Source organism: Corvus brachyrhynchos, unplaced genomic scaffold (genome assembly GCF_000691975.1).
Source record: "Corvus brachyrhynchos isolate BGI_N302 unplaced genomic scaffold, ASM69197v1 scaffold101, whole genome shotgun sequence".
Lineage (NCBI taxonomy): Eukaryota > Metazoa > Chordata > Aves > Passeriformes > Corvidae > Corvus > Corvus brachyrhynchos.
In genome coordinates this window covers 10,861,239-10,874,461 of record NW_008237239.1, presented here as the reverse complement: position 1 = coordinate 10,874,461, position 13,223 = coordinate 10,861,239, and the positions used below count along the sequence as shown (strand labels likewise).

Here is a 13,223-nt window from a genome sequence, read left to right as displayed (position 1 = left end):
TTTAGGCACTTCATCCTAGCAACATCACTGGGACAAAAACTTGTGAGAAATCCTGGTGTGCATGTAACACACAAAGCAGCAAAACATTTTTAATAGTTATTTATCAACAACTGCACCACTTTTCATGAAACATTCAGGAAATCCACAAAAATTTATTTGGATCTTGCAGTAAAAAATGAAGCAGAAAGTACAACAACTAAAACTTACCTGGGTCACTACTTCATTAAAGAGAATGCATTTGTGTGACTAGTCTTGCTTCCTCTCATGGGAAACAGCAAGATTATGATTGCACCACGAAATTTCAACCCAAATATAGATTGAATATTTTCCTCTGGGGCACTCACACCATGAAAGAATTCTACATTCAGTGCATTAACATCAGTTGGAAGAACGTGTACAACATGAGATCTCCAGGTCTCCAATATGAATCTGACACAGATTTTACTACAAAAAAACAGGCAGCACTAGGTATTGAGATCTCAAAATTAAGTATGTTATTTCAGAATCACCTCAAATACACTTGCTAAGTCAAAGTATACTTCTTTAAAAATTGAAACATCAGCTTTCCTATTTATAGCAATATATCAAAGGGTAGCAAGTAACCTCACAGTACTGCAATTTTTTTTTTTTTTGCAAAGGTTAGCCCTTTCCTTCTATTCACAGGAAAGGACCACTGCTGAAACATGCAAGTTCAGTTCAGGCAAAATCTCTTCACAAATACATATGCTGAATAGTTTCTCTATGGACATACAATCTGGTACTTGGCATAAAAACACTCAAACTTAGTAAAATTTTGTATTTCCAGTGTTACCTTGCCAATCATTGTACTCAAGTCACCATCACTGAGCAAAGGATTCTGAGTATCCCCAACTCGAGATGGGTCTTTGGTTGCTTTGTCATTGCTGAATGTTCTCCACTCCGATCCCACATCTATGACGCGGTCACCTGAGAACACAGAAAGCAACACAAAGTCTGCGTTAACACACCACTTTAAAATACTGTGTGAAACATTAAGTCAGATATCTGAGCTCTGCATTGTAAGAAGGCAGTCTGCTGGCATTCCCAAACACAACAGTAACTGGCAGGACAATGAACCAGAACATTCAGGACCTACAAGTTAAAGCAGTGGAAAAAAAATGCAACTAGAGCTGCACAGAAGGCATAAAAAACTAAAGAAATGCATCCAGAACACAGGAACTGTAATCTTTATGGATTACAGTTATCCATAAAGAGTATCATGGCATTTCCAATACACAAAAGGAACCAAAACCTCAATTTCAAGCTGAAGTCAGGACTGCCTATGGATTGTTCTCCATGAGTCAGGTGTAACTTAACAAGTTCTGTCGCATTTGCCATGTGTTCATAGTGCACATGTAAATTATCTATCATGCACAAGCCCATTAAGCTACAGTAAATTACTTCTGTTGCATCATTTCCAGGTCCTTTGTACTCTCAATTTTGTACCTTCTAACCCACCATTGACATTTTGCAGATCAATTTTTGTTTTTGAAGGCAGATCTGACCCTGCCCAATTCCAAGATGCTTGACAGTATCAAGATAAAATATACATACTCAACTACTTCTTAAACACAATCAACCCTGCTATACCTGGAAGAGTTTCAGTACAGATTCAGAATAAACAGGAAAAGCACCACATTCTTTGAATGAAACAACTTTCCTTGCTGTCCTCTGTTAATCTCACATTCACCTAAACCTTTCCTACAGCAACTTATCAGTTTGAGAAATAATTCTCACCAACATTCTGATGCAGGCAAAAGCCCTACAGTAAACACAACAATAGACATTTAGGTGGGTAAAAAAGAAACACAAAAGAAAACACATAAACCCCAGCCCCAAAGCCACTGCTGGCAGCACAGTTCACTGTATTCACAGATCTGATAAAAGCTGTATCTCAAAGGTGTTGCCTCCAGAGCAATACTACGGAATTTTTAAGAATACAGGTACAGAAGAACACTTTTCTTAGTGTTCTGCAGTAAAGCAGAATACAGCTTTGTAGGATGTCAGAAGAAACTTCAGAATAATTGGCACCCTTCTCTGCTAAACCGAAGGAAAAATTCACCACCTTTATCAGTGTTTAAGTGTGTTGTGAAAGAAATGTCTGCAAAAACAAGTAGCATTGACTGCATAATCTCCATTATGGAAGTTTTAGAATGAAACCACAGAGGCTGATTTAACCTGGTGAAAACAAACAAGATAGAAAAAAGCACTCTGCAAACAATGGTAATACAAGATCCGAAGCTGGAGAAAATGCAGAAGCTGTGGATAGAGTGGTGCAACTGCAGAATTACCCGGGGGATATAAGCGGAATCTATTCTGACAGAGTAACTCAATTTTTAACATAAAATTATGCAAGGAGAATGCCTGAAATTGAAAGCTGTGAATGACCCAAAAGAAATTGCTACAACAAAAAATAATAACTTTAAGTTAAAGGTATTCTTATCAGTATCTGTCAGACATGCTCATAGCTATGGCTCCACCTTTTTTTACTGGTCTAATAAAAGCCATAAGGGAGAAGAAAAAAAAACAACTATTAAAAGCTACAGGGTTAAGGACTGAACGGATCTGTGCTGCCTTTTACTCTTTCTGCTATAAAGGTCAACCCCCACACCCTTGGCAAGCTTAAATTTGCAGACAGTGTGCTCCTCTGGCTCCTGGACTCTCTGTAAATATTTGATTCAGTAATGCTCCTTCTATGGCCTAGCAGTAACTTTACTTTTAGACAAACCCCCAATACTGTTTACAGCATCTAAAAAAAGCAAAATGTACTTAAAATTCTGGCATGGTATAAATAGAACACTGAGTACAGAGCAATGATGTAATATTTTTCCACACAAGTGGGAATGACCTAAATGACTCACTCAGGGATCTGCCTCTTGTAAGTTATGAACCATTCCTGCTAACAAAAAAGTTCTATATCACTGCCTGCTTTGGCAAACACTTTACAAACAGAAGATTGAGACTACTATTTCTGAGTAAGAAAAGATTAAGTAGAACAAATCACTGAATATAAAGCATTTGTGTAGTTAAGATGCAGTATGCAAATACCTTCATTTTGCCAAGAAATCTGCTACTGCAGGAAAGAAGTTTTTCTGTATACTGTCAGTATCATTGAAAATATACGGAGGTCCTAGGCAGCACATTCCATCTTTCAAAAGGCTTTTACAAAAGTGTGACACAAGCTAGAAGTATTAATGAAAATGGAACAAATAAGCCCAAAGGTTTCCATAGATGGAAAATATATTCAGCTACAAGTACAATGGGTTGGAATACCGTGTTCAACAAGAAACAAAAACAAAACACAAAATGTGGCATTTACTATCTTTAATTCTTCAAAATACAAAAAACCACTTTGGAACTGTGATATTAGTACAGATGCAATTAAGCCCCACCCTAAGTGGTCAAAGCAAAAAACTTTAAAGCACTAAACTTAGTCTTACATGAGAGTATAAAAGCTCCCAATCAGTACACTATAAAGTTGTCTCTCTCACATTATTGTATTGTTTTGGGCAACTCTATAAAGCTGCAATAAGGATTGGAGTGGTCACATACTCCCTTCACTACTTCCTTTTGATGCAGTCCTTTTGAACAAAACAGCTTTACTAGATATAGTTACATTAGACACTCCTTTATTTAATTTTCCTCAAACAGATGAGTTCATCTTCTCAGCTTCCTCCTCTAAGTACATACAAAAACAACAGTTTACAGGACCAAATCCTTGCGAAATGCATCTCCAGGCTGATATACTAAAGCATCTTTCTGAACAGATGAATTTTTCTCCATTGCTCCATTTCTTTTCATAAACTACTCTTCCAGTATTCAGTTTCTCTTTAAAATACAGTCTAACAGACTAACACATAGGCTCCAGTGCAAACACGGACTGCCAACTTCCCTGACTCAGGTTACCCATCGTCTGAAAAGCTCATTTAGTAAAATGGAGAAGTGCTGCTCAGAACGGAAAACCTCAGGCCAAGGTTACTTTTCTTCACAACTGACAAATGCAAAGAGCATGTGTTACAGAAAAGCAAAAGCAAACTCAGGTCAGACTGAAAAATAAAAATAGAATTTTCAGCAGTTTTCAAAAATTAGCTTGAAATATCTATACATCAAAATTTATGTAGGTTTACTCCTCACCTAAAAATGAAGTCACTTCTGAGAGGAAAATATTTTCAATCAACAAGTCCTGAATTTTCAGTTACATATTTACAGAGAATACCAGCTATTTTAACATTGCACTCCACTTGCAATAACTCATAAAACATATGTATTTTCTTCTCCTTCTGCGTTCTGCATTATCTGTTATAAGAAGACAATATAGCTTAAAATTCAAGATGTCTAACCAAAACAAGAAATATTCATGAGCATATCTAGTCTTGAAACAGTTCTGAGAAGTTACATTCATAAGCTCTTTTCAGAGGAGCTCTAATGTTAGCTGTACATTGCATTAAGTTCTGTGTATTATTAACTAATATTTTAATTTTAACATAAATACAGTATTAAAAGTTTGTTAGTAGAGAATGTATCATTCTTACAGTTAGTTAAGGAATCTGCTGCCATCTAGTGAGCACATATATCATACTTTTAATTAAAAGCATTTTACAACGCCAAATTTAAATATATATATATATATTAGGATTACCCTAAGTTTCAGTCAGCCCCTTATTAAGCAGGGTAATCAGGTGTTGCAACAAACTACAGTGAAAAATCTAAAGGAGCAGATTACAAGGTGGGGAGAATCATGAAGACATGAAACTGCACAGAGCCAGGCTGAACAGTCTGAGGTTAAGTTTCAGCTCTCAGCCTCTCCTAACTCCCAAATCACTTTTGCAACCTTCTGCTGGACTTGCTCCAGCAAGTCTCTCTCTTCCTGGTACAGACAAGGACAGAGTTAGACACAGTACTCCAGGTATCGACTCCACATTCTATTTATTAGCTTACGGACTGCCCCATACTTGAGTAGCACTCAACCTTTTTTTCTACTTTGCAGCTTTAGAACTTCTATTAAGGACCAAATGTATAAAATGTTACCAAAAAATAAACTCATGAGGAGGGAAAAAAATGAACACACAATTTTACAGTCCCAGCTTTTTCTACAAAATTTCCAGCCTTTTATAAGACAGTAGTATTCTTTGTAAAAGTTATCTTGTTTTCAATGAATTGTCAACACCACAAACACATCATCACAACCAGCAACACCAGTCTATTCACAACACAATTAAAATAACTAAAGCAGGCTTTCAGATGCTAAACAAACACAAAAACCCCACAAGCAAACAAAACAAAAAAGCCACAGATGATTTTTACTAGTTGCCAGACATCAACAGCATCGCACCAGTACCAAAAGGCAACTACGGATTGAAAAAGACAGTACAGAACCACAGGCAAATGACTGCTACAAGAACAAAGGCTCAGCAGCTCCTGCATATCAAAATGATGACAAATCTAAAAGGACTTACAGGCTTCCTAAGCCATCAGCTTCCACAATAATTTTGGAGGAAGCAAATGAGAGTAGAAATGTTAAATGATCAGGTGGACAAGTCTGGTCAGCTGAAGTTACACCTCTCCAGGACTTGAGGCCTTTCAAAGATTAACAGCTCAAGTACTTGTGAAGGATGCTCCAAACTACAGAATCTCAATTTAAAATGTTGTGTCTGATCTACCCTACATCACAGAATTAGAGACTCTTTTTCCATCAGAGGAGTTCAGATTGTTTTTAGTCCTTATTTGCCTAAATCACTTTGTCAGCTGGGTAAGGAAGCAAGGAAAGAACCATTCCCTAAATAGGATGATTTAAAATGTTACTGTTACTCTAGTAGAAAAACCTAGCTCTTCACCTAATGGAACTGCTAGTGGCTCTCAAACCCCTCTGGTTGCCAGCCAAGAATCCACCAACTAGAAAGCCCCCTCCACCCTCCAGGAAATTTCATGCTAAGAGCAGTGCTTATTTCAAAGCCTGACAAAGGATGCTAACTTTTAACATGTAAACTCTGTTTCCACTCTTACAAGCATTACTGCTGAACACCTAGAAGTATCACCCTTACCTTTAAAGCTGAAAAGGGTTAGAATTAAAACAGACTATTTGAAATGCTGGCTGAAAAAAGCAAGTAGGGTATTTTCTTCATATTATAAATTGCCTGTATTAAGTATCCATGAATGCTCATGCAAGAGCCAACTATTCAGAATGTCTTTAAGCATCAGTATCCTCTATAATTAGCTTTCCCCTGAATGCGAAGTCTTTTTGCAAGACCAACTTAGTAGTTTGGACACCAAGCATGTAAAAGCTGCTAATACACATTCATATCTAAAGACTTTTGCCTACTATTTTAAGCAATACTTTGAATTAAGAATTCATATTGTAGTTTTAAAGATTGACAATACTTGCAGAAAGGAGTAAACCTGAACACAACCCCAAGTACTAAAAGATTTTTCCCTGTGGATGTAACTGCCCTCTACTGGATCCAAGTCAGAAGTACTTAAGCACCTTCCCCACTTACAGGATACTACAAACAGCTGAAAAAAATGGTTTCTTTGGTTTTCAGAAAAAACAAGCAGCTATACAGAAGCAAGCAATCTTACCCCTAATGACAGACATCCTGAGCAATGAACTGGCCAGTTGGGAGGCAACTGTGAAACTCCCTCCTACTTTTTTATTGAGAAGAAAATATCTGCAGTATAGTCAAATCTTACCTATTCTTCATGGACCACACTTGAACTTACAATCTAACATTTCAATCTCAAACTTTTCAGAAGTATCAGCCAAACAACTACGCAGACAGAATTTTGCAACAGCCTTACCCCGACCACAGGCTATTGAATATTTTTCCCTAAATTTCTTCAACTGAACTCTCAGGTATACATAGAACACGGCATAAGTATCTGAATATTGGTCATAATCTGATTCAAAGCTTTAACAAGTTGATACGTGTCCAAGGATCCTCATCAGCTGGAGACAGACTTTTGCTTTTTTATCAAAGCCTACCCAAAAAAAGATCCATACAAGAGCACTGTTCCTCTCTCAGCCACACCTGCCTACCAAAGCAGAGTGCTAAGTTAGAGAAAATCACTTACTACATACTGAAAACAAATTCCTCGCTGCTTAACTCTGGCACACTAAGACAACATTTAATGAAGCTATATAGAAATTTAAGGAATGTCTTAGAAAGGTATTCCTAATACCTGAGATACTACACAGCAGTACGTGCCACTGGACTGGTTCTTATCCTCCTCTGAAATTCACATCACCACCTTGCTACAATAAGAAAATTCAGTTCTTTGTCTTCCACTTTCACTCTGCTTTCTTCAGCCCCTTCTGGCACATCAGCTGATTCCCAGCCTTTTTTACTGCCTATAAGGTAGTAAACAAAATATTTACCTGTCAAGAAAGAGGATTTACTAGCCTTCTGTTCTTGAAGAACATGCTGTTCCCCCCACCAAGTCTGTCTGGAGAATGAGATATGGTGAACATTTTAAATTAACACAGTACTAAGTACTTCTCCAAGCCCTAAGAACTCTGCCCATGAACTCCCCCACCAGCCCAAGAACCCTTACTGTAGCACATAGCTTAGAATGAATGGAGAAAGGTAGGGATAATAAAATACAATTCTTGTGACAGCAAATAAACCTGGACAGAGTTGTAAAGTCTCAAATGCAGGTCAATCCAGGCTAATATCAAAATTCCATGGATAATTGTCATTTAGGTCTCCAAGTGCCTTTCATGCAAAAAGCAACTAGCAAAGGGAAAAGTTAACAAGTTGGAAATAATTACCATGAAAAGACAGAACACAAGCTAATCCACAAAAGGTAATAGTGAAAAGGTAGGTGAGAGTTTATACGAGACTGAAGCAGTATTTTGAAACAATAATACACTCAACACCAGTCTCAGTCATACTGACATTACAAGACTTAATACTGCACAGCAAAACACCAGTTTGCTCAGAACACGTGGAAAATACTGTGCAAAAAACCCCAGCGTACTAGATTTAACTTAAATTTCAATCTTACTGAGACTAAGAATAAAACCTACAAGTAGAAAACAACTCTGATTAAAAATCTCTCAAAAAATCCCTTTAAAACACAGTACTCACAGCATACAGCTCTGCCTAAAATATGGAATTCACTTGATAAAGAGATCAGCTCCCCCTTCTCCTAGCCTCCTGCTCCCCCAAAATTTTCTATTGCTTTACCCTTTCAACTGCAGACCTGATAAATACAAGATCATTTATTATAATAACAATACTGATTTAATCTCCTATTCCCTGAAAATCGATTACAAACCTGAAAACTATCTATTCACCAGCTATTTTATCCTACAACACAGTTCTACAGATAATAAATTTACACTTTTTCCATAAATATGCAACTTCAGTACTTTACCATAGCAAGCAAGAAAAACATCAAATGCAAATACACTTAGTTAACGCAAAGACTATTAGCTCTGTCTACAGCTAAACTGCACACACACACACCCACCAAAAAAAATAAATAAAAAAAAAAAAAATCAGTGAAGTCACACCAGTATGTACATTACAGTAGTAAAGCAAGAGCACAAATTCAGCATTTACCATTCTGTCCCACATATACCAGCAGTGCTCTGCAGACACTAAAATCATAATATTTTTAAAGAAACCTGTAGCACTTCTTTGGCCACACAGTATATTGATTTTTGGGTGGGGGACTTAACTGTTCTAAATGATCCCCTTCACTAAAAAAGATCTCAGTAACTTTTAGTCCACCCCAAAATATATTTTCAGTGGGCTCTGCTCACTTGTGATCATGACGCATGTAGGCCTTGAAACAAAACTTTTCTATGTAAAAACAAGAAATGAAACTGTTACTCTCCTAAGGGGAACATGTATCATCGAATCTGCAACAAATACAGAAAAGTTGCATTTGGAACACATCAAAACTAAATTTTGTATTCACTCCTTTAAAACATCCCTACTTCATAAGCATCTCCAAAAAACAGGCATCAAGAACTGGATCTGGTTTACACCTCCTCTAAATTTCTTATCAGATCAGGTGAGAAAATATTGAGTGCTCACACTTCTCTTTGGTCATGTGCTCTTCAATTATTCATCTTGATCCTATTTAACTGGTTTTCCAAATTACCTGCTGGATACCCTAGCTAAGGAATTGGACACATACAGGTAAGCTAAATAGCTGAAGGAATGTAACACAGAATGAGAACAATCAGCACAATGCTGTTAAAGCGTTTTGGTGACAAATCTACAAGAAATGCTAACTTAAAAAACATATTTTATTCTACCAGTAATGTTGGCTGTAAACTGCACTAAGACAATTACAAACACATTAAAAACTCAATTCAGCAACAGTTTCTATTAATATTCTAATGATCCTGCTCATTGAAAGTGCTAACAATTTGAACTAAAAAAATCACCAATGCTATTAATTCAGAAAAGCCAGAGGGATAAAACTCTTCAGGCAAGAGTACCTTGTAACAGAAAGTACATGAAGCGAGACTTCTGACAAATTCCAAGCTCCTAAAAATTACATTTATGAAGAAAAAGCTTTTCCTCTTCTCCTAATACCAGAACTATCTTAAAAGTTATGAACTGATCAAAACGGGCTTTTCTAAACTTTTGCTCAACTTCTATGACAACCCCACAAAGAGCTGAACATGCACCAAACTATTTTTAAGCCGTAACTTAGACACTTACTATCATATTTCAGTAGGAAACACTGCTGTGGATATTTGAATTTTTAACCAGCAAGTTTATTCTGATTCACTGACCTTTATCAAAATTTATGCAATCTAAACCAGCCCTTCTTTTAACAAAGCAGATTTAACCCTTCCTTTAGGTTTTAAATGGTTTCATAATTTTAAAGGAAACTGGTACTCAAGTTTAACATTTACTTTAACAAGTTATGTTATTTTATTTTAGTTGCTTGGCTAAATTAGTACTACCTTTGCCACAAATTCCTTAACTTTCAGCTTTTTGTGAAAAATTTTAAGTTTAGCAAGGCAAAACAAAACCACCACAGTCTAGGAGAGAGGGATATAAACAATTTGAAACATTTAGCACCACTGGATGAATCACCCAAACATGCACCCTCAAGGAGGGTTTTTTTCTCATAATGGCATGCCTAACAAAAAATTAACAGAAATCAATGAAGTTTAAAGAATTATCATAATCCAAGTGTGGAAAGGTTCCCATGATAAAAGGAATAAAGACAATAAGGTGCACATAAGATGCTCATCCTAGAAAAGATACATAAAAATGTATATGCAGCAGGTTCTATGACAACTTCCTCTCTCTCATTCAAACAAAAAACAATGCCTAAAAGGCCCTTCATGTTAAATATTCCATTACACTTAGAAATACAGTTTAGTCTGTAGAACTGCTGCTACACAAACCAAGTAAAAGAGCTCCACAGAATTCCAGTCTCAAAAGCCTTGGGAGAGGTAATTAACAAACACAGGTGCTGGCAACCATATAAATCTAAATCCTTCAGGGCAGAAGATAACCTCTAGCTAATGGGAAACAGAGGTTGGTTGGGGTTTGGTTTTGTGTTGTGATTTTTTTTTTCTTGTAAGCAAGTTATTTCACAGAGCACTTTTATAAAATTTCTTATACTTTCCTAAATGAAAGAAGAGTCATGATTAAAGACAGAATACTGGACAACACGATTACTCTAATTCATATTACAGCATATTTTAAATTCTCAGTCTTTAAAGAGAGTTTGATTCTTTTCATAGTGCAAGAAGTTACCAGAAAACAGGCTATTCAAAACAGTAAGCTTTTAGCCAACGGACCATCACAAAAAAAACCCTAAACACTACACCCCCCCCCAAAAAAAACCTCACAAAACCAAACAAACACCACCAAATCTACCACCCACACTTGGGCATCAAGGAAGAGCAAACCTACACACAACATTTGGGTTATACGGCAATTTATAAAAATATGAATAACTACTTACCTACTACAAGCCCACACTCAGAACAAATCATATCACCAGCTCTGTAATCCTCCACTAAAATGGAATCTGGATGATTTGGGCAAGTCACTCTTGGCAGTACATCCAAACTAAGAAACAAATGAGAAGTATCAATCATTATTAAAAAAGCAGGCTGCGTATCAAAAAAAAAATAGTTCCTTGCTGATAAGAATGCTTTAATAATACAGTATTTAATGACTTAAATTATAGAATATTAACGTAATTACCTGAGCTGCACTTTTAATTTAAATGCTGTAACACTACATTTGACAATCAAGACTTCACATCACCTTAAATTCCAATTTTATTGTAATGTATCCTATACCAAAACCACTTCAACTCAAAACATCAAGAATCTATGTAACAGACTTGATTAAACATAGCATAATTCACAAACTACTGCTAAATGAAGTCTCCCAAGAAGTCAGTGGTGATTTCTTCATTCCAAATGAGCATTTTCACTCCTTCTGATCAGAACAGTATTATTTACCAAGTCCTTAACTCTGGAAGTAGTGCACATACAACATGTATGTTTAGAAAACTCTCAGCTCAAACACTGGTTTATTTTCAACTATTTGAAGAATAAATCCCATTTTTAATTAAGCAATTCATTAACTGTGAGATCTTAACAAAAAATAATCAGCTCATAAGGCAATTATATGACAACAAGTTCTGATAACAGGGATCTGTCTCTTTCACACCCATGGATCTTCAACAATTACAACTTCCCATAAAGCATTAGCATTACTTACTACAACAACTTTTAGTTACTGGCCAAAGTAACAAAAAATTGTTTCTAACCAAATGTTTTAAAAGTAAATACCTCATACTAGCAACTGTTCAGTAATTCTACTAAGACCAATTATTTCAGAAATGGAGTAACATGTGTTTACAACTGGGATCCGTGTATTCCACAAAGCCATTCCGCTCAAGCTAAAAAGCACAGAGTACAGGAGTTGATCACAAAAAATTTATCACAGCTTCTCACTAACCCTCATCTGATTAAACCAAAAAACAACTTGCAGTCCTTTTAATTGTAAAAAATTTCCAAGTAAAATTATTCTGAGTTCCCCCATTTTCCACTATTATTTCAACCTAATCTATACATTCCATCTTAAGTTTTTAGATATTTCTGATGAGTGTAAATACAAACAACCCAAACACTTCAATCCACTGTTCATAAAAAATATCTACAACTTGAAACCAAAACTGAAAATCAACATCACTATTCATATTAAAACCTCCAGAAAGCACATGTCAACACAAGATCTTCAGATGTAAATTATATTCAAAATACTACCTTAAAGCTCTTTAAACTACTTTCCTTCTCTCTATTCCCAGCCAGTAGTTTCATATGACAACACTGTTGACAAAGCATTCACAATCACCTGACATTTGGCATTACACAAAAGGCTAGCGACACACTAAGCAAAAGAAAAAAAAAAAAAAAATCCAGACACCTCAAAGAATACCAGTGGTGTTTTGTTTCAGACTTTACCTTCATAAAACATTGCAAAAATTTGTCTTCCCATCCCAATTTTACCTCGGTTTATCTAGACATATATACCGTACTCCTTGCAATGGGTTCAATTTACTAAGCCACCTACACCGAAGGAAAATGCATGGCACGTGTGTAAAGGCCCATCTCAGCAAATAACTCCCGAGTTGCAGCAAGACTACTAGGAAGCACTTCCTAGATCCTAGGACAGGTTTAGCAGGAGTTAAGAGTCACTCCAGTCGACTTCGTGGGCCTTTCTTCATTCCTGACTAGAAAAAACTCGATACGTCTCCAGGAGAAAAGAATTCAGAGCCCGAAACTGGTCACAAACTGGTGCCGGTACGGATTTAGGGCGGGAGGCTAAAAGCAGTTTCCAAGGCCCGATAAGGCGGAGCCAGGCCGGGGAGCTGCACCTCAGCTCGAGGCGGTGCAGAGCAGGAGGGACCCGGGGGGCCGCGCCAGGCGGTGCCCGCCCGAGGGACACGCTGGGACGAGCTCGGTACCGCCCCAGGCCCAGGCCGGAGCCGCGCTCGGGGAAAGAACCGGGCCGGGTCACCGTTCGCACCGCGCTGTCGCTAACGAGGAGTCCCGCACTCAGGTCATAAATGCCCCAAAAACCTCGGCGTCCCCTGAGAGCGCTGCCCAGCAAAAGCAGCACGAAGACGCAAAGACGGCGAGCTCGGCCCCTTAGAGGCCGCTCAGCCGGGGGCCTCCCGGCAGAGCCCAAACAGGCGCGGGCTCCCCAAAG

At 37.3% G+C, this 13,223-nt stretch overlaps 1 protein-coding gene across 4 annotated transcripts in view; it reads right to left on the bottom strand.

Annotated features, from left to right (window-relative positions):
- The window catches only part of GTF2B (general transcription factor IIB), a 25,537-nt gene that overhangs the window by 8,702 nt on the left and 3,612 nt on the right, over nucleotides 1-13,223 (bottom strand). The window contains exons 1-3 of one of the 4 annotated variants that reach the window (XM_008630500.2): nucleotides 12,585-13,183; nucleotides 10,960-11,066; nucleotides 812-945 (exon numbers count right to left, since the gene is read on the bottom strand). In XM_008630500.2, the coding sequence (XP_008628722.2) occupies nucleotides 812-945; nucleotides 10,960-11,066; nucleotides 12,585-12,622 (279 nt within the window). In that variant the 5' untranslated portion in view covers nucleotides 12,623-13,183. Of the gene's footprint in view, nucleotides 1-811; nucleotides 946-10,959; nucleotides 11,067-11,800; nucleotides 12,433-12,475; nucleotides 13,184-13,223 lie in introns of those variants that run through there. The other 3 variants (XM_017729947.1, XM_017729946.1, XM_017729948.1) reach the window with 3 other exon arrangements.